A 20,233-nucleotide genomic window follows, 5' to 3' on the forward strand; every position below is an offset into this window, starting at 1 on the left:
GAGACAAAGGCAGGGTTGCTTAGCTCTGCAGCAGGGAGTAGGGCAGGTTTAAAGCTCATTTCTTCATCTTTTTCAGACATTCTTCCTTACACAATATTTCTTGGAAAAGGCTTCTTTCCCTCCTCTGCTCCACTGCAATAAGCAAAAGCCTCTACCAATTCCTTCTTTCCTTCCTTTCTTTCAACATTCATGGCCTAGTGGAAAAAAACATAGGCTTGGGTTTAAAAGCCCCAATCTCACTGATTAACCATACGACCTTGGATGGGCAAGTATCTTTTCCTCTCTAAGTCTTAACTATGACATAAAAATGCCAATATCTATTTTTAGAGTTGTTTTAAACATTAGAGATATATACTTGGCATAAATTAGGAACTTGGTATATAGTAGATGTATTATTAGTTATTGGCAGTAATACTGCTTTTAATGTGATCATCATAAAAAACCTTTCCATGTTCATTTTCTTTAAGAGGGCAAATACTGAGATAATTACCATTGACTATCAACACTGTACCTGCTTCTAGTGAAGATGAAAGACAAAACTTTTTAGAACATTCAGACCCTACAACATTGGGGAAAACAGCCCCTGGATAATCAATAGCTGGCCAAGGAGTGTCCATCTGAGAATTCTGAAGAAGGTCATGACTAGCATTTGACCCAGAGAATTACAGTAACTAAAATATGAAAAAAAAAACAAAACCCTTCTTATCCAACACCTTATCTGATAGATGAGGAAATCGAGGCTCATGAGGTTAAAGGTTTTGATTAAGATCACTCAGGTCATTGGCAAAACTATGACTTGGGGATTGAAATCTCCCAGTTTATAATTCAAAAGCTTTTCTACCCAGACCACATAGCATGTATGTAAGAGAGTTCAAGGAAACAATCTGGCCAGGAACTGTGCTAGGCAGTCTCCATTCTCGTCCTCAAGAGAGGGTGTGCAGTCCAGTGGGGGAGATAGGAAAACAGGTTGTTCCAAAGTGTTGTGACTAAGTACTGCAAAGTGTACAAGATGCTTGGGACAAAAAAAGAAAACCTTACCTAAGCCTTCGGGGGTGTGAGGGGAGGATTTTGCTGGAATAAAAATTTGAGTTGAGTTCTGAAGGATGAGTATGGGTTACCCTGGTAAACAGGGGAAAGGTGGTATTGAAGGTTTGGGGAAGCAGGATGGGCTTCAGCAAAGGCACAGACACAGCAGGGTTGTGTGGGGTCACCGGGTGGAGGAGGCGAAGCATGAGGCAGGGAGCCCCAGGACAGGGGTTGAGGAGGCAAGGGTTGGCTGTCCCATTCCAAGCCCAACACCTGCCATCAGGAGATGCTAGTGATGGAATGATAGACAGGAAGAGAGGAGCATGGGGGCATTTGGGAGCCCTCTCTCATGAAATCATAGAGAAAGAAAGAAATACAACTCCCTGGCCTGTCTTGAGATCTCTAAGTATTTGGGGGTGGGGAAGGTACATATGACAAAAAGACAATCTCATTTGGCTCTTTCTTATTGTTAACAATGGAATGGTTTCTCAGTGATTGCTAATATTCTACCCCCACTTACCACACTGAGATGAACAGACACTCCTGGGTCAGGGATAGGAAGTTTGTACAGAGTTTCAAGAAGCTCATTCCACTGACTCTCCTGAAAGAAATAAAAGGCTTAAGTAACAAAGGCAAGACTGAGCCCTTAGTCAGAGACCTGCAGGGAGGTCTGGGCACACAGTGAACTATGGGCCCTCATGACTGAGGGGGCTGGGGAGGTGCTGGCCCCACAACAGAAACAGGTTTGATATTCAAGTAGAGTTGGACAAAAGACAGTGCTTATGGCTCAATAAAAGAACCAAATAGATCCTCCCACACCAAGTTTGACATTTTCTACTCAGTGAGACACCTACCATGACCGCCTTTTATGGATCATATACCATAAGCTCTCAGCAAATCTATCCTCTCAACTCCATAGCAACAACTTTTAAATGCAAACAATCCCAGCTTACAGGGCGGGGGTGGTAGGGAGAAATAACGATGACACTATAGATCTTGTCTTTATCATCATTACTCTCAATTAATTTTATTGAGTGTTCACCAGATACACACAGCAGCCTCCAATTATGGAAAGTTAAAAATGAACTATTACAACAGCACGCAATAGAGGCTGGTGGCTGTGCATTTTAATTAGAGAAATCGAGCCACAGGATGAAACATAAAGCAGTACAAATTATTCGATTGAAAACAGATTCACCTTTAAAATGCTCAAAAGAACACTGCTTACAGAATCATCCAAAAGCTATTTCTCCCACCCTGTGGAATTCTCTGTGCTGATAAAATAGTAATAAGCTTACATTTGTACCCATTTGGTAGCTGTTTTCAGCCTCACAACTACCTCACTTTACAGACTGAAAACTAAGGCTCCGAAGGGTAAAGCAACTTGACTCAAATCAGCCAGCTGGGAACTGCACAGCCAGAAGCTAACCACAGGTTTTCTGTGTTCAAACCCAGAGCCCTCTCTGCTGTTCACAACTGTCTTTGTTAGTGAATTTAAAGGAGAGGGAAAAGAGGATAAGTCCAGATTAAAATCACGTTTTCAATCTGAATTCATAACTTACTCAAATTTCTCAGAGGGTAGAAATGAACATGTGCAGGCACACAAGTTTAATTTTGCTTTGAAACAATCTCAAACTTACAGAAGAATTTTAGGACATTACAAAAACAACAACAACAAAAAAACCCTTTATTTTCCATTTGAGGGTGGATTACCAGTATTATGCCCTGTCATCCATGAACACCAAGGATGTTCTCCTACATAACCACAATCAGGAAATTAACACTGAAACATCATCATCATCTAATCCTCAGATCCTACCAAATGTTGTCAATTATGCCAATAATGTCCTTGATAGCAAAACAATCCAGTTCAGGAACAAGTGCTGCCTTCAGTTGCTATGACTCTAGTTTCTATCAGTCAGGAACAGTTCCTACATTTGTAAGAACTTGACAGTGAAACCAATCACTTTGTAGAATAATGCTCACTTGTCTGATGTTTTCTACTGATTCAGATTTCAATTCATCCCATTTCTGCTGACGCTCACTTTAATCATTTGATTAATTCATCTGATGTCTCTACTGTAAGATCAATCATTCTCCCTCTGTGTTGAGTAAGCATTTTGTGAAGCAATACTTTATGTAAATCAATAGCTTTTTAGTTTCTCTTCACTTTCCACCATAAGGGTGGGGTCACCTGCATATCTGAGGATATTGATATTTCTCCCGGCAATCTTGATTCCAGCTTGTGCTTCTTCCAGCCCAGAGTTTCTCATGATGTACTATGCATATAAGTTAAATAAGCAGGGTGACAATATACAGCATTGACGTATTCCTTTTCCTATTTGGAACCAGTCTGTTGTTCCATGTCCAGTTCTAACTGACCTGCATACAGGTTTCTCAAGAGACAGGTCAGGTGGTCTGGTATTCCCATCTCTTTCAGAATTTTCCAGTTTATAGTGATCCACACAGTCAAAGGCTTTGGCATAGTCAGTAAAGCAGAAATAGATGTTTTTCTGGAACTCTCTTGGTTTTTCGATGATCCAGCGGATGTTGGCAATTTGATCTCTGGTTCCTCTGCCTTTTCTAAAACCAGCTTGAACATCTGGAAGTTCACGGTTCACATATTGCTGAAGCCTGGCTTGGAGAATTTTGAGCATTACTTTACTAGCGTGTGAGATGAGTGCAATTGTGCGGTAGTTTGAGTATTCTTTGGCATTGCCTTTCTTTGGGATTGGAATGAAAACTGACCTTTTCCAGTCCTGTGGCCACTGCTGAGTTTTCCAAATTTGCTGGCATGTTGAGTACAGCACTTTCACAGCATCAACTTCCAGGATTTGAAATAGCTCAACTGGAGTTCCATCACCTCCACTAGCTTTGTTTGTAGTGATGCTTTCTAAGGCCCACTTGACTTCACATTCCAGGATGTCTGGCTCTAGGTGAGTGATCACACCATCATGAAAGTGAAAAAGGAGAGTGAAAAAGTTGGCTTAAAGCTCAACATTCAGAAAATGAAGATCATGGCATCTGGTCCCATCACTTCATGGGAAATAGATGGGGAAACAGGGGAAACAGTGTCAGACTTTATTTTTGGGGGCTCCAAAATCACTGTAGATGGTGACTGCAGCCATGAAATTAAAAGATGCTTACTCCTTGGAAGGAAAGTTATGACCAACCTAGATAGCATATTAAAAAGCAGAGACATTTCTTTGCCAACAAAGGTCTGTCTAGTCAAGGCTATGGTTTTTCCAGTGGTCATGTATGGATGTGAGAGTGGGACTGTGAAGAAAGCTGAGCGCTGAAGAATTAATGCTTTTGAACTATGGTGTTGGAGAAGACTTTTGAGAGTCCTTTGGACTGCAAGGAGATCCAACCAGTCCATCCTAAAGGAGATCAGTCCTGGGTGTTCATTGGAAGGACTGATGTTGAAGCTGAAACTCCAATACTTTGGCCACCTCATATGAAGAGTTGACTCATTGGAAAAGACCCTGATGCTGGAAAGGATTGGGGGCAGGAGGAGAAGGGGACAACAGAGGATGAGATGGCTGGATGGCATCACCGACTCGATGGACGTGAGTTTGGGTAAACTCCAGGAGTTGGTGATAGACAGAGAGGCATGGCGTGCTGCAGTTCATGGGGTTGCAAAGAGTCGGGACACGACTGAGCGACTGAACTAAACTGAACTGACTTTGTGTAAATATCACATTCCCCTTTTAATTTATCTATTTACTTATTTATATTAGTATGCACACATGGTCTTCTGTTTTATTTAAGGGGTTATAATCCTTTTGTATCATTATTTGTTCTGATGCTCAAATTGTCCCATATATGACCAGTGAAAATCCTTTGCTCCTTCAAACTCACTTTTGTGTCTTTCTGGCATTTTTACATCATTTTTTTAGATTTTAATTTCTTATAATTTTTTGCTTTATTACTGCTTGAAACAAAGTAGTGACTCTAACATCATGAACAATTAAATAAGGAAGCAGGACTGCAGAGTAGAGAAGAGAAATAATTTCCACAAAGCAAGAAAAAAAAAAAAAAGAACTTTATTCAGTGAGATCTCTATGACCCACATGATTAGCAAATTTTGAACTGCAATTTCACTCTATGTCTTTAACCAATTATTCTTCTGGCTCAGCTTTATTTATTTACTTCTGGAAAATAGTATACAAAGCTTTTTATTTGTATTTTTAAATTAATTTTTATTGGAGTATAGTTGCTTTACAGTGTTGTGTTAGTTAGCAAATGAATCCATTACATGTATACATATATCCCCTATTTTTTAATTTTCCTTCCTGTTTAGGTCATCACACAGAGCACTGAGGATAGTTCCCTGTGCTATACAGTAGGTTCTCATTAGTTATCTATCTTTTGCATAGTAGTGTATATTTATCAATCCCAATCACCCAATTCATCTCACCCTCCCTTCCCTGCATTGGTATCCATGTTTGTTCTCTACAACTGTGTCTCTATTTCTGCTTTACAAATAAGTTCATCTGTACCATTTTCTAGATTTAACATATAAGCAATATTACACATTTGTTTTTCTTTCTGACTTATTTCACTTTGTATGAAATAAGTCTCTAGATCCATTCACATCTCTGCAAATGACACAATTTCACTCCTTTTTGTGGCTGAGCAATATTCCACTGTATACATGAATGACATCTTCGTCTATACCTCTGCTGATGGACATTTGGGTTGTTTCCATGTCCTGGCTATTGTAAATAGTGCTGCAATGAACACTGGGGTGCATGTATCTTTTTCAAGTATAGCTTCCTCTGGGTATATGCCCAAGAACGGAATTGCTGGGTCATATGGTAGTTCTATTTTTAGTATTTTAATGAAACTCCATACTGTTCTCATGGGTTTCCCAGGTGGCACTAGTGGTAAAGAATCTACCTGCCAATGCAGAAGCTGCAAGAGGCGTAGGTTCAATCCCTGGGTCAGGACTATCCCCTGGAGCAGGAAATGGCAACCCGCTCCAGTATTCTTGCCTGGAAAATTCCAGAAGCACCTGGTGGGCCACAGTCCATGGGGCCGCAAAGAGTTGAACTCGACTGTGCACATACTGCTCTCCATGGTGGCCATACCAATTCACGTTCCCAAAAACAGTATAGGAGAATTTCCTTTTCTCCACAACCTCTCCAGCATCTATTGCTTATAGATTAAAAAAAAAATTCATTTATTCAGCTGTACTGGGTCTTAGTTGCAGCAAGCAGGATCTAGTTCCCTGACCAGGGATCAAACCGAGGTCCCCTGCACTGGGAACAAGGAGTCTTAGCCACTGGACCATCAGGGAAATCCCTGTAGATTTTCAGAAGATGGTTATTCTGACCAGTATGAGGTGATACCTCATTGGCATTCATTTGATTTGACTGGCATTCATTTCTCTAATAATTGGTGATGCTGAGCATCTTTTCATGCGTTTGTTGGCCATCTTAATGTCTTCTTTGGAGAAATGTCTATTTAGGTCTTCAGCCTATTTTTTTTCTATTGGGTTGTTTGGTTTTTTAATACTTAGCTGCATAAACTGTATATTTTGAAGATAAATCCCTTATCAGCTGCTTTATTTGCAAACATTTCCCCCCATTCTGAGGGTGGCCTTTTCATCTTGTTTATGATTTACTTTGCTGTGCAAAAGCTTTTAAGTTTAATTAGGTCCCATTTGTTTATTTTTATTTTCATTTACATTATTCTAGGAGGTTACTTGGAAAATCCCACGGATGGAGGAGCCTGGTAGGCTGCAGTCCATGGGGTCGCGAAGAGTCGGACATGACTGAACGACTTCACTTTCACGCATTGGAGAAGGAAATGGCAACCCACTCCAGTGTTCTTGCCTGGAGAATTCCAGGGACGGGGGAGCCTGGTGGGCTGCCATCTATGGGGTCACACAGAGTCAGACACGACTGAAGTGACTTAGCAGCATCAGGAGGTGGGTCAAAAAAAGATCTTGCTGTGATTTATGTCAAAGAGTGCCTAAGAGTGCCCTATGTTTTCCTCTGAGTGTCCAGCATTATATTTAGGTCTTTAATCCATTTTGAGTTTATTTTTGTGTATGGTGTTAGGCAGTGTTCTAACACATTCTTTAACATGCAGCTGTCCAGTTTTCCCAGCACCACTTATTCGAAATACTGTCTTTTACCCCCTGTATATTCTTGTCCCAATGTCATAGACTAGGTGACTACAGGAGTGTGGGTTTACCTCTGAGCTTTCTATCCTGCTCCATTGATCTATAATTCTGCTTTTGTTCCAGAATCATGCTGCCTTGATTACTGTAGCTTTGAAGTAAGGTCTGAAGTCAGGGAGCCTGATTCCTCCAGCTCCATTTTCCTTTCTCAAGATTGTTTTGGCTATTTGGAGTCTCTTTTGTTTCCGTACAAATTGTAAAAAATGTTGTTCTTATTTTGTGGAAAATGCCACTGGTCATTTGATAGGGATTGCACTGAATCTATAGATTGCTTTGGGTAGAAGAGTCTTTTTCATAATATTGAGTCTTCCAATCCAAGAACATGGTATATCTCTTCATTTGTGTCATCTTTGATTTCTTTCATCAGTGTCTTAAGTTTTCTAAGTATGGTCTTTTGCCTCCTTAGGTAGGTTTATTCCTAGGTATTTTATTCTTTTTGTTGCAATGGTAAATGGGGTTGTCACCTTAATTTCTCTTTCTGATCTTGTCAGTGTATAGGAATGCAAGAGATTTCTGTGTATTAATTTTGTATCCTGCATCTTTACCAAATTAATTGATTAGCTCTAGTAGTTTTCTGGTGGCATCTTTAGGATTCTCTACGTATAGTACCATGTCATCTGCAAACAGTGACAGTTTTACTACTTCTTTTCCAGTTGGGTTCCTTTTTAAGATTACTTTTTCTTCTCTGATTGCCATGGTAGGACTTCCAAAACTGTTTTTAGTAAGAGTGATGAGAGTGGATATCCTTGTCTTGTTCCTGATCTTAAGAAGAAATGCTTTCAGCTTTTCCCCAATGAGAATGATGGTTGCTGTGGGTTTGTCTTATATGGCCTTTAAGGTACATTCCCTTTATGCCCTCTTTCTGGAGAGTTTTTATCATAAACGTGTGTTGAATTTTGTAAAAAGTTTTTTCTGCATCTATTGAGATGGTCATATGGTTTTTATTTTCAGTCTGTTATTATGGTGTATCACTTAACTGATCTGCATGTATTGAAGAATTCTTGCATCTCTGGGATAAATTCCACTTGATCATGGTGCATTGGTGGTTTGCTAATATTTTGTGGAGGATTTTTGCATCTATGTTTCTTGGTGATATTGACCTATAATTTTCTTTGTGATATCTTTGTCTGGTTTTGGTATCAGGGTGATTGATGGTGGCCTTGTAGAGTAAGCTTGGGAGTGTCCCTCCTTCTGTAATTTTCTGGAAGAGTTAGAGAAGTTATTAGCTCTTCTCTAAATGTTTGATAGGATTTACCTATCAGCCATCAGGTCCTGGACTTCTGTTTGTTGGAAGATTTTTAATCCGTTTCAATTTCATGATTAGACTACTCATATTTTCTATTTCTTCCTGATTTAGTCTTGCAAGGTTTGTCCCTTTCTTCCAGGTAGTCCATTTTATTGGCATATAGTTGCTTGTAGTAGTCTCTTACGATCCTTTGTATTTCTACAGTTCAATTGTAATTTCTTTTTCATATCTAGTTTTACTGATTTGAGTCCTTTGCCTTTTATTTTTGATGATTCTGGCTAAAGGTTTATTAATTTTATTTATCTTCTCAAAGAAACAGTGTTTAGTTTCACTGTTGCTACCGTTTTCTTCTTTTCCATTTCATTTATTTCTGCTCTGATCTTTATGATTTCTTTCCTTCTATTAACTTTGAGGGCTTTTTGTTGTTCTTTCTCCAGCTGCTTTAAGTGTAACCTTAGGTTGTTCAAGATTTTTCTTGTTTTTTTGTTTTGGTGGAACTGTACTGCTATACACTTCCCTCTTTTGCTGCATCCCATAGGTTTTGGGTGGTGTTTTCATTACCATTTGTTTCTAAGTCTTTTAAAAAATTTCCTCTTTGATTTCTTCAGTGATCCATTGGTTATTTAGTAGCATATTGTTTAGCCTCCATGTGTTTTTTTTTTCACAGCTCTTTTTTTTCCTATGCAAGTGTGACAGTCACTCGGTCGTGTCTGCTTTCCGACCCCATGGACTATACAGTCCATGGAATTCTCCAGGTCAGAATACTGGAGTGGGTAGCCGTTCCCTTCTCCAGGAGATCTTCCCAACCCAGGGATCGAACCCAGGTCTCCCATATTGCAGGCCGGTTCTTTACCAGCTGAGCTGCAAGGGAAGCCCTAAACCTGATTTCTAATCTCACAGGGTTGTGGTCATGCTTGATACGATTTCAATTTTCTTAAATTTACTGAGGCTTTACAATAAAATAAATTAAAAAAAATTTTTTTTCCAAGGCTTAGTTTGCGACCTAAGATGTTATCTATCCTGGAGAATGTTCTGTGCACACTTGAGAAGAAACTATATTCTGCAGCTTTGGATGGAATGTCTATAAATATCAGTGAAGTTTATCTGGCCTAATGTATCATTAAAAGCTTCTGCTTTCTTATTAATTTTCTGTCTGGATGATTTGTCCATTGCTGTAGGTAAGGTGTTAAACTCCACCACTGTTATTGTTACAGTCAATTTCCCCTTTTACGTCTGTTAGTGTTTGTCTTATGTATTGAGGTGTTCCTATGTTGGGTGCACAAATATTTAAAATGGTTATATCTTCTTTTTGGATTGATTCCTTGATCATTATGTAATGTCCTTCCTTGTCTCTTGTAAGAGTCTTTATTTTAAATTCTATTTTGTCTGATATGGGTATTGCTACTCCAGCTTTGACTTCCATTTGCATATGGTATCTTTTTTCCATCCCCTGCTTTCACTCTCCATGTGTCCCTAGTTCTGAAGTAGGTCTCTTGTAGACTGCATATATATAGTTCATGTCCTTTGATCCATTCAGCCAGACTATGTCTTTTGGCTGGAGCATTTAAATTTAAGGTAATTATCTATACATATGTTCCTACTGCCATTTTCTTAATTGTTTTGGGTTGTGTTTTGTCGGGTTTTTTTCTCTCTATTTCCCTCTTAAAGAAGTTTCTTTAGCACGTATTGTAAAGCTGGTTTGGTATGCTGAATTCTCTCAGCTTTTGCTTGTCTATACAGTTTTTCATTTCTCCATCAAATCTGAATGAGATCCTTACTGGGTAGAGTAATCTTGCTGTGTTTAGTCACTCAGTCATGTCTGACTTTCTGCGACTCCATGGACTGCAATCTGCCAGGCTCCTTTGTCCATGGGGATCCTCCACGCAAGGATGCTGGAGTGGGTTGCTATGCCCTCCTCCAGAGGGTCTTCCCATCTCAGGGATTGAACCCAGGCCGCACTGCAGGTGGATTCTTTACTGACTGAGCCACCGGAGAAGCCTAAGAATGCTGGAGTGGGTAGCCTATTCCTTCTCCAGAGGATCTTTCAACCCAGGAATCAAACCAGGGTCTCCTGCATTGCAGGTATATTCTTTACCAGCTGAGCTACCAGGGAAATCTTGGTAGTAGATTTTTCCTTTCATCATTTTAAATATGGCCTTCCACTCCCTTCTGCCCTGCATAGTTTCTGCTAAAAAATCTTATGGGGAATCACCTTGTATGTTATTTTCTGCTTTTAATATATTTTCATTGTATTTAATTTTTGCTAGCATGTTTCTCCATGGATTTATCCTGTATAAGACTCTCTGCACTTCCTGGACTTGAGTGACTATGTCCTTTCCCATGTTAGGGAAGTTTTTGACTCTAATTTTCAAATATTTTCTCAGACCCTTTCTCTTCTTCTGGAATCCCTATAAATCAACTGCTGTTGCAGTTAATGTTGTCACAGAGGACTCTGAGACTGTCCTCATTTCTTTTCATTCTTTTTTCTTCATTCTGCTCTGCAGCAGTATTTCCACCATTCCATCTTTCAGCTCATTTATCCATTCTTCTGCTCAGTTAGTCTGCTATTGATTTCTTCCAGTGTATTTTTCATTTCAGTTATTGCGTTGTTCAACCATGATTATTCTTTATCCGTGTTCTTTTAGGTCCTTGTTATCTTCTTGATCTATATCTCTATTCTATTTCTGAGATCTTGGATCATCTTTATTATAATACTCTGAATTCTTTTCCAGGTAGATTGTCTATTTCCTCCCTTCATTTACTTGGTCCTCTTGGTTTTTACCTAGCTCCTTCATCTGCAATATTTTTTCCATCTTCTCAACTTGTCTAACTTACTATACTTGCAATCTCCTTTCTGATGGCTGTAGGGTCACAGTTTCTCTTGCTTCTGGTTTCTGTCCTCCAGTGGATCAGGTTGGTCCAGGAGCTTGTGTAGGCTTCCTGGTGGGAGGGACCAGTGCCTGTGCTCCAGTGGGCAGGACTGAGTCCTGTCACTCTGATGGGAAGGGTTACATTGGGGGGGGGTGTTTTGGGGTGTCTGTGAGCTTACTATGACTTTAAGCAGCCTGTTTGTTAATGGGTGGGATTGTGTTCCTATCTCGATGGTTGTTTGGCCTGAGGCTCCCAGCACTGGAGTCTGCAAAAAGTTGAGTGGAGCTAAGTCTTGGTATCTAAGCTAACAGCTGTCCCTTCCCTAGGTCTGCTCTCCAAATCCCACTTTTCAGCACCCAGCCTCCCTCCACACCAGCAGACACACAACTCAGGCTGGGGTATGCAGGCTGCACAAATCTTATTCTGGTCTACCTCTCACAGACTGGTTGCTGGTTCCCCTCCGATCCTCTGAAGTTCCTTCTTTGTCCCAGCTGACTTCCGCAGAGTGAAGGGGTTTCTCTGAGTGTAGGAATCCCTCCTCATCCTTCAGCTCCCTGCCAGGGGTGCTGTTCCCTTCCTATTTATTTCCTCTTTTCTTTCTTTCATCCTATCTGGTTGTGTGGGGATTTTTCTTGTGCTTTTAGGTGTCCAGAGAGTTCTGCTAGTGTTCAGTAGGTGCTCTGTGAGAACAGAGAACAGTTCCATTTGCAGATATATTCTTGATGTATTTGTGAGGATAGGTGAATTCCACATCCTCCTATTCTGCCATCTTGACCCCTCCACCCCAAAATGTTTTGAGCACCTCCTCACTTTTGGCACAAAAAGATATTCCAGACTCATCTTTTCACAAGTATAAAAAGAATTAGACATTTCTTCAAGGAGTCCCTGCTCCTTTCAGTAGAAAATGGATTTCAGTTCAGTTGCTCAGTTGTGTCTGAATCTTTGCGACCCCATGGACTGTTTTCCAGCATCAGGGTCTTTTCCAATGAGTCAGTTCTTCACGTCAGGTGGCCAAAGTATTGGAGCTTCAGCATCAGTCCTTCCAATGAATATTCAGGACCTTAAGGATGGACTGGTTGGATCTCCTTGCAGTCCAAGGGACTCTCAAGAGTCTTCTCCAGCACCATAGTTCAAAAGCATCAATTCTTCAATGTTCAGTTTTCTTTATGGTGCAGCTCTCACATCCATACATGACTATTGGAGAAACCATAGCTTTGACCAGAAAATGGATTTAGGAACCAAGATTTGGGTACCCGGGTATGTGCTCCCTGCTACTTGTGTACAGTGGATACTTGGGTGTGCTCACTGCTACTTGTGTACAGTGGAAAACGGGGTGCTCACTGCTACTTGTGTACTGTGGACCCCAGGCCCTTCCAGTGGATAGGGCCAGGGGACATCTCTCTCACACGCACAACCCACAGTACACAGTTACATCTCCATTTTCTGTATATCTGTCACATATACTGAAAGCCATGGGGTTCACACCAATGACTCATTTCAATCCAACACAGGAATAATCGTAGTTTCTTCTCTTTACATATTTTAACTATATTCTAGCCAAAGTGAAAAACGTTGCCTTTATTTCCTTAATATATCGACTTGCTTGTATGTAAGCAATCCTCTCCATCTAGATGTCCTTCTTACTCTGCTCAAATACTGACATCCAGTGCTAGGCCACCAATATCTGCCCCCCTCCCCTGGATCTCCCACCAACAAAAATGCCCTCCTTACCCCAGGGTTCATCACCCTAGTGCTCAGCCATTGCTGCTGTCCTCTTTCCACGTGCCTCCTGTAGATCCCACTGAAGTTCTGACATCTGGTGCCCAAATAAAGCCAAGACACTGTCACCACTGCTGATGCTGTTGCTAAGTCACTTCAGTCATGTCCAACTCTGTGCGACCCCATAGATGGCAGCCCACCAGGCTCCCCCGTCCCTGGGATTCTCCAAGCAAGAACACTGGAGTGGGTTGCCATTTCCTTCTCCAATGCATGAAAGTGAAAAGTGAAAGTGAAGTCGTTCAGTCGAGTCCGACTCTTAGCGACCCCATGGACTGCAGCCTACCAGGCTCCTCTGTCCATGGGATTCTCCAGGCAAGGGTACTGGAGTGGGGTGCCATTGCCTTCTCCACTGTCACCACTGTCCCACATAAATGCGTCATTGCTTAGCCTCCAACACCCTCAAACAGACTGCTCACTCTCTCTCTGGATCAGACGCCCTCCTCACCCTCTGCCATCCCTTCTGCCTAGATGTCATCATTACTTTATTCAGGGCCTGATAATCACTGTGCATCAGTGACTCAAAGAGACACCCTCATGATGTAGCTTAGACTCTGTCCTCCATGCTGAGCCATCACGGTCACTCCCCATGCCCTTAATTGAAGCTCACCTACCCTGTACAACTTTCTCAATGACTTCTGGACTTGGGGAAGAGTTTGTTTTGTTTTGTTTTTAATTAAATCTCTTTCTACCTGGTCTAATCTGATAACCCACATCTTGCAAATAATCAAGCCAGTTGCAAGCAGACTACCTATCTTCTGTGTCATAATTTCTTTGACCAGAAGAAATTCAATAAACAAGAGTCTTTCGTATAAGGGAAACAGACTCCACTAGAACAGATCACTGAACTCAGTTTCCAACATTCCAAGAGGCAGGGTCCTTAACTGGGGCAAAAGCCCAGAGGATTGGTACACCAGTTTTACAGAGTAATAATCCTATCTGCCCTGTGCATAGTTTGTTACCCACCTAATATTTCCTGTACCCCAAGACATGTTTTTAAAAGTCTAGTAAGTCTTTTTTTAAATGACTGGAGCTTATATATGGTGGGGAAAAAATGTGAGTTAAGTTCCAATTGTAAGACTGTTAACAGCCTACATGTTATACAATTCTATTTACTAAAGACGTCTTTCACTTTTCAATGAAAAACCAAATGTTTGACAAAAGTGAACCATGAATCGGAAATCAATGAGCAGATCCAAGGTGGCTACAACTCATTCATCAAAGCGTAAACCACTTCTTTTATGACAGAATTCCCTGATACCTAAAGCATCCTTTCGGAATGAGTGTAGTGATCCGGGGAGCCATTTCTATTAGTTATTTCTTCCATTTACTGTGGCCTCTGGAATACACTTGCCAATGAGTAAATCTAACTTAAAGATTTATCCATTATTGACACAATTTCTACCTTTTCTTCAAAAATAGCATTTCCCAAAATGTGTTCCAGGAAACATTGGTATCTCAGAATGCTGTCAATATTTGTCATGGAATTAAAAGGTATGGGGCTGTTGTGAATTTCTAGGTAACATAGATTTCTCCACTGTAGGACTTTTCAGAGTCTATGTTACAGGAATTTTAAGGAGACAAAAATGAGGCACAGCTTTCCCTTTCCCTGACCCCAGTATTACTCACCTATGGTACTCTTTTTGAATGGAGCATTTTTTAGAACTAATGTTCTGTAGACAATATGATGGGGGAAACTCTCTAACATTTAATAAGAATGCATCTCTTTAATTAAAAATCTTAGACCATTTACAAGAAATGAAACTATAATAAGTTAGTTTTATAGACAAATATTCAACTAACTAATAATCAAAGAAATGAAATTAAAACAATGAGAACTGTTCACTTGTCAAGGACACAATGAAGTCATCAAAAGCTAATGATGTGACTGTGGTAATCCAGGTATCCCTGTACTTTGCCAGTAAAGGGTGTCTTTTACCCTTTACTGGCAAAATACAGGAGTACAATTCTTCTGGAAAGAAGCTTGGCAAATGTTTTAAAATATTTATGTCTACTAACCTTCAAATGGCCCATCTGAGATTCTCCTTTTAAGGAAACACTCCAAAATGAAGAAAATGTTTTATGTTCAAAGATGTTAATGGCTATACAATAATGGAAAAAAATCCCAAATAATGAAAATTCCTAATAACAGAGAAATGTCTCAGTAAACCAAGGTACATGATACATGATACACAGCCATGGTAAAGATTTACAATGTTTTTATTATTATGGAATAAACACTTCCATTACTATGGTACCTAAAATTGTGGGTCTCAAAAGTCTAAATACAGTTCCAGTTGCCTCTTGACACCCACAGAAGATACTTCAGCGTGTCACTTCTTCCCAAAGTACAGTGAGGTACAGCTGAACTTTTAAAGTGTTTTTCAGACCCTTAAAAAAATTACTGTAAAAGCACAAGAAAGCCCTACTGAAATGGGACTGGGACACTGGGTTAGTCACTTGCCAGTTAAGTGTTTTATTGACAAACCCTAACAATTCAAATTTGTGCCTCAGCAAAATTATTATTTAATACATATCATGAACTTTCAGAGCTGTTTGGGAATATAAGATGGTGAATATTAACTCTGAATGCTAAGGGCCTATTTATTATGTATGTAATTCAAAAAGTAAAGGAAGAAAACATCCCAAAATGCTAGCGATATTTATTTGAGGTTGGGGGGAAGGTAGGGAGACATATTAGGAGTGACTTTCGTTTCCTTCTTACTGCTTTCTGAATTTCCCAAACTTTCTATAATGGGAATGTGTTACTTTTTCAGTAAACATTTTAGTGAAATACACAGCACTATTATTTTTATAATTATAAAAGTTAAAGTTTACTTATTAAACAGAGTAAAATAGAAGGTAAATACCTGTCCTTTTGTCGTGTAATCTGCCAAGATGTTAAGTAGCTTATAAAATACTTCGAACCAGGGGAGATAGCTGAGGGAAGAAGAGGAAACACACGAACTATTAGTATACAGGTCAAAAACTTTAATCAGGAGCTAATTCAAGACAGTACATTTCAGTTTCTCTTTATATCCTGAAGGGCTTTCCTGTTGTAGGCTGTGCTAGAAATGCAGACTGGTAAAATGCTAATTATTTCTGAGATTTAAAAAAAATTGCCTGTGTAAGGCAGAGGATTGAATGTCCATTATAAATTATTCCCATGCCTCAGAGCTAGAACAGGTTCATAAAGAAGAAATTCAAAGCAGACTCTGCAATCAGGAACCATCTCTGAAGAGGCCCCCAGGCTCCTCCCACCACACCCACCCCTTCCAGGAAAGCTTCTATTCAAGTTTCTCATGATTGGACACACATGGCCACACAGACACTCGCATAGACACACATACACGGCACTTTCACCGTTGCTGTGTGCAAGTGTCCCAAAGGCCCCAAGAGCTTGAAACCATTCATCAAACTTTCTATTATAATACAGCCTTCTCTGTGCTTATTGCAGCAAGAGCTCTGACTCTCTGCCCCCACTGCCCTCCAGCAGGTCCTGAGCATCATGTCCCTTAATTCTGACAAGAGCCTGGTCCTGACCTTAGTCCATCCTCTGTGTGGCTCACAGAGTGCTCTAAGATGTGAGTGTAAATGGCCCACTGGATTACATTCCTGCAGCGGTGCCCCATCACTGCAGGACTGCTCAGGACAGCATTCGAGGCTCTTCTGTCAGGTCCTTGACCGTCCTTCCAGTCGCCCTCACTTTGCACCCCATATACACATTCCTCTCACTGCAGTCATACTCTGAGGAACGTCTAGGCGTTCTCAAGACTGCCCGAGTCTGCGCTGCATACACTTGGCACTATTCTCCCTCTGACCTTCATGATCTTCTCTAGCTGACTTCTGCTCATTCTCCTAATAGTTCCCCACCACTGCCCTGCCCCGACTCTCAAGCCCTAATTCCCCTTTTTCTGTACTGCCCTGTCACATGCCTTCCCAACAGATTAAACATGACAATAAGGAAGGAATCACATCCTTCTTACTCTGTCTTCCCAGGGCCAAGCACGGAGCCTGGCAGACCCTCAGTGCTCAGTGTTGATAACAAACAAAAACAGCAGAGGCATATTAGTGCTACAGAATTATTGCTGAAACATATTCCTACTCCCAAGAAGTTTTTTCACTTATAACATCAATAGCTTTGTTCTCCATAGAAAACTTTTCCAAAATGACATCAAACAGTCATGTGGGAAGAGTATCCTATCAACTGCTTGCCGTCATGCTCACATCTGCCCTGCTGCGCTCATAGTGTCCATTACCAATAGAGTGGAGGACTGACTCCATCCCACCAGGCAGAAGGAAATCAGCGCCCTGGACAGATTACCAGCTGTACTGCTGAGGGTAATAAATGAAGTGAGAGGGAACAGAGAGGATAGATAAAGTGCACAGCTCTCTGTCATTAATGTCTGTCTGAAGCCAGCACATGCTACTGTAAAATTTAAGTAGCTTATCAAAATATACTGATAAGCAACTTAACTTTTCACTTCTCTGACAGTATTATCACTTATGTTAATATGCTTCAATCAGCTCTGGCAACTGCATATTGATTATTATAGAGCAAATGACTGCTGCCACTTTACACAGCATTTACTTTGGCAGAGTAATGTAAACATTCAAGAGGGATTAGGGAGGAGATAAGTTTCCCTCTTCCTATTCTGTTAAATAAACCTCTGCTGAGTTAAAAGCCATTATAGAATGAACAATAAATCCCCTCAGAAAAAAACTCCTGCCCAGATTAGAGGACTCTCAGTAAACAAACTTAACCAAGGATTACAAATATCTTTCTTCTTTTCCCTGAAAGAAAAAAATACCACTAGTTAAATCCAGCGGGAAGGGGTCGGTGGGGGGGAAGCAAGAGAAAATATTTTCTTGTAAGGAAACCATGGTTTCAAGTAAATGAGAGCAAAGTTGCAGTCATTTTAGGAAGACTTGAAGGGACATGGGACAGGCTGCTTCTCTGATAATTTAGGACTGCAGTGCACAGGAAGCAGTTCTGGCCACTAGGTCCAACTGACCAACACAGTTTGTGAGGATGCAGGAGGGTGACAGGCTACAGTCGCCTGGCCCACAGCCGACTGTGCCCAGGATCTCACACTCAACCTCGACCCCACCAAATCGATTCTTTTTGGCTACACTAAACAGAACCCTCAGCCATGGGAGGCTTTGCAGTTGCCCTGGAAATCAGCCATCTCTCTCTCCAGCCTGACCGGACACAACTGCTCCCCACATGTTGTCCCCTGTGCACTGACAGATGAGTATCTAGCGATGGCAGTGTTAAGGTCTTGAAACCAAAACCCAGCTGTCTTCTTCTTCAAAGGATCCCTCTTTTCCCCTGTTGGGAGGCCAGGGTTCACAGCTGAACTTTATCCAGTGGTGTTTCCTGTACTGCTTCATTAGTGCCGACACAACAGCTTCGAGCTGCTGGCAAGGGTGCAGGTGAGGATATGGAGACCCTCGGCTCCATTTTGTGCTCGTCTGTCAGCACGAAGTAAACACTACTTCCCAATCCAAAGGCAGGAAACAAACGCTCCATTGTGCTGCTCGCTCCTCCCTGGATAGCTAACGGACTTCCAAACATCTCAGGGCTTGCTCAACTTGCTCCCTTCATGCAACTGCTCAAGTTTGCAATGCAGAGCATCACCACGTGTTGGGCTCAGTTCAAGGCTGGGGCCCCAAATCCCAAAGAGTCCCTGCATTGAAGAAGGCCATGGTCCTTTGTGGGAAAAAGAGATAATATAACAAAGAGTAATAGTTTAGGTGGGGGTGCTGGATCTCTTTCCCAAGTGCTTTATTTAGCCTAGGCTTTTGGATCTAATTATTAAATTACAAGGGAACATGAAAACAAATAAACAAACAAAGAAAAAAACAGTCTCAGTCATGTCTGACTCTTTGTGACCCCATAAGTAGACCGAGTATATAGAATAATGACATGAGTTGAGAAAGTAAAAAATTTAAACCATGGTTTTAGGGGAGGGCACACAATGGAGAGAATAGCTAGTTGCATCTATTGGTAGGAGTCAATATGCATCACACAGAAAGGCTGGGCTTCAGCTAAGTCTTGAAAGAGGCTGTTCTTAGTGTATGGGAAGAAGGTTGGAAGGGGTGGAGATAAAGAGCACAGGAAAAACACACACGCAATGGCTTGCCAGCACAAACCTGGGCATGACTTGAGAACTGTGTGCAGCTGGAATAGCCAGAGAGTAGGGTGTGCAGGCTGAAAGATGAGGCAGTGTGCAGAAGGGTCAGGCTCTGGAGGGGCTCTCATGCCAAACCCACGGGCCTCCCTTTTATTCTGTAATCCGTGGGGAACCATAGGGCCAGTTAAAGAGAAGAAACATTTTGAAGATGAGTATTTAGAGCCAGGCAGAAAGTGCTTATTTCCCACTCAGCACAACCCAGTGGATCATCTCAGCCCTGCCAGAGCCAGTGTCCACTTTGCTACCCTAAAGAGAAAACCTTAGATAATACGATCTGGTAATACCCATAATTTGAAAAAGATCAATATAAATGCTCGGGCTCTAGTATGAACAAAAAAATGAAAACTACTTTATAATAAACAGTTTAATATTTAAACACTCAGGCACCATTTTATTAGGAGATAAAATGAAACAGTACCTCCTCAAGGGGCTTGTGGCAGATGTGCATCTACTTGTGTTGAGAATGATGAGTTTCAGGCTAAGAAGACTGACATGCAATATGGTTTTTCAGTTTTTCTTGGTGATTTCCACTTGCCTGAGAAGCTCTTAAAACTCCATCATGGGTACTCTAAGGGAGGTATCCCTTCTTTTCTTACTTCCCATCAGCAGATTTTTGTCACCCAGGATTTACTGGATGACAAAACATCCCTTGACTAAGGCTATTTGCCATTCAGTTGTTAAAGCTTTCATATTAACCACCCCCACCCTCAAAATTTAAAGACGCAGAGCAGCACAGCACATGGGAAAACACAGACTTGAGTCGACTCTGCATGAATCTCGGTAGCAACTGTGGCACCTCAGGGAAGTGATCTCTCACAGACTCAATTTCCTCTTCTATAAAAAGATATATACCCTCTAATGAATGTAACTGATGTATACAAGAGACATCCAACCTAGGGCCTGGAATACTCTTCTGTCCCTCTCCGC

The 20,233-nt window shown here is 41.1% G+C and overlaps 1 protein-coding gene across 8 annotated transcripts in view; it reads right to left on the reverse strand.

The window, feature by feature from the left end:
* The window catches only part of DENND1A (DENN domain containing 1A), a 531,199-nt gene that overhangs the window by 262,072 nt on the left and 248,894 nt on the right, over window positions 1–20,233 (reverse strand). For all 8 annotated transcript variants that reach the window (XM_070798129.1, XM_070798130.1, XM_070798128.1 and 5 more), the window contains exons 6-7: window positions 15,980–16,049; window positions 1,547–1,627 (exon numbers count right to left, since the gene is read on the reverse strand). In XM_070798129.1, the coding sequence (XP_070654230.1) occupies window positions 1,547–1,627; window positions 15,980–16,049 (151 nt within the window). The remainder of the gene's footprint in view (window positions 1–1,546; window positions 1,628–15,979; window positions 16,050–20,233) is intronic.

The sequence above is a fragment of the Bos indicus genome, chromosome 11, assembly GCF_029378745.1.
Source record: "Bos indicus isolate NIAB-ARS_2022 breed Sahiwal x Tharparkar chromosome 11, NIAB-ARS_B.indTharparkar_mat_pri_1.0, whole genome shotgun sequence".
Classification (NCBI taxonomy): domain Eukaryota; kingdom Metazoa; phylum Chordata; class Mammalia; order Artiodactyla; family Bovidae; genus Bos; species Bos indicus.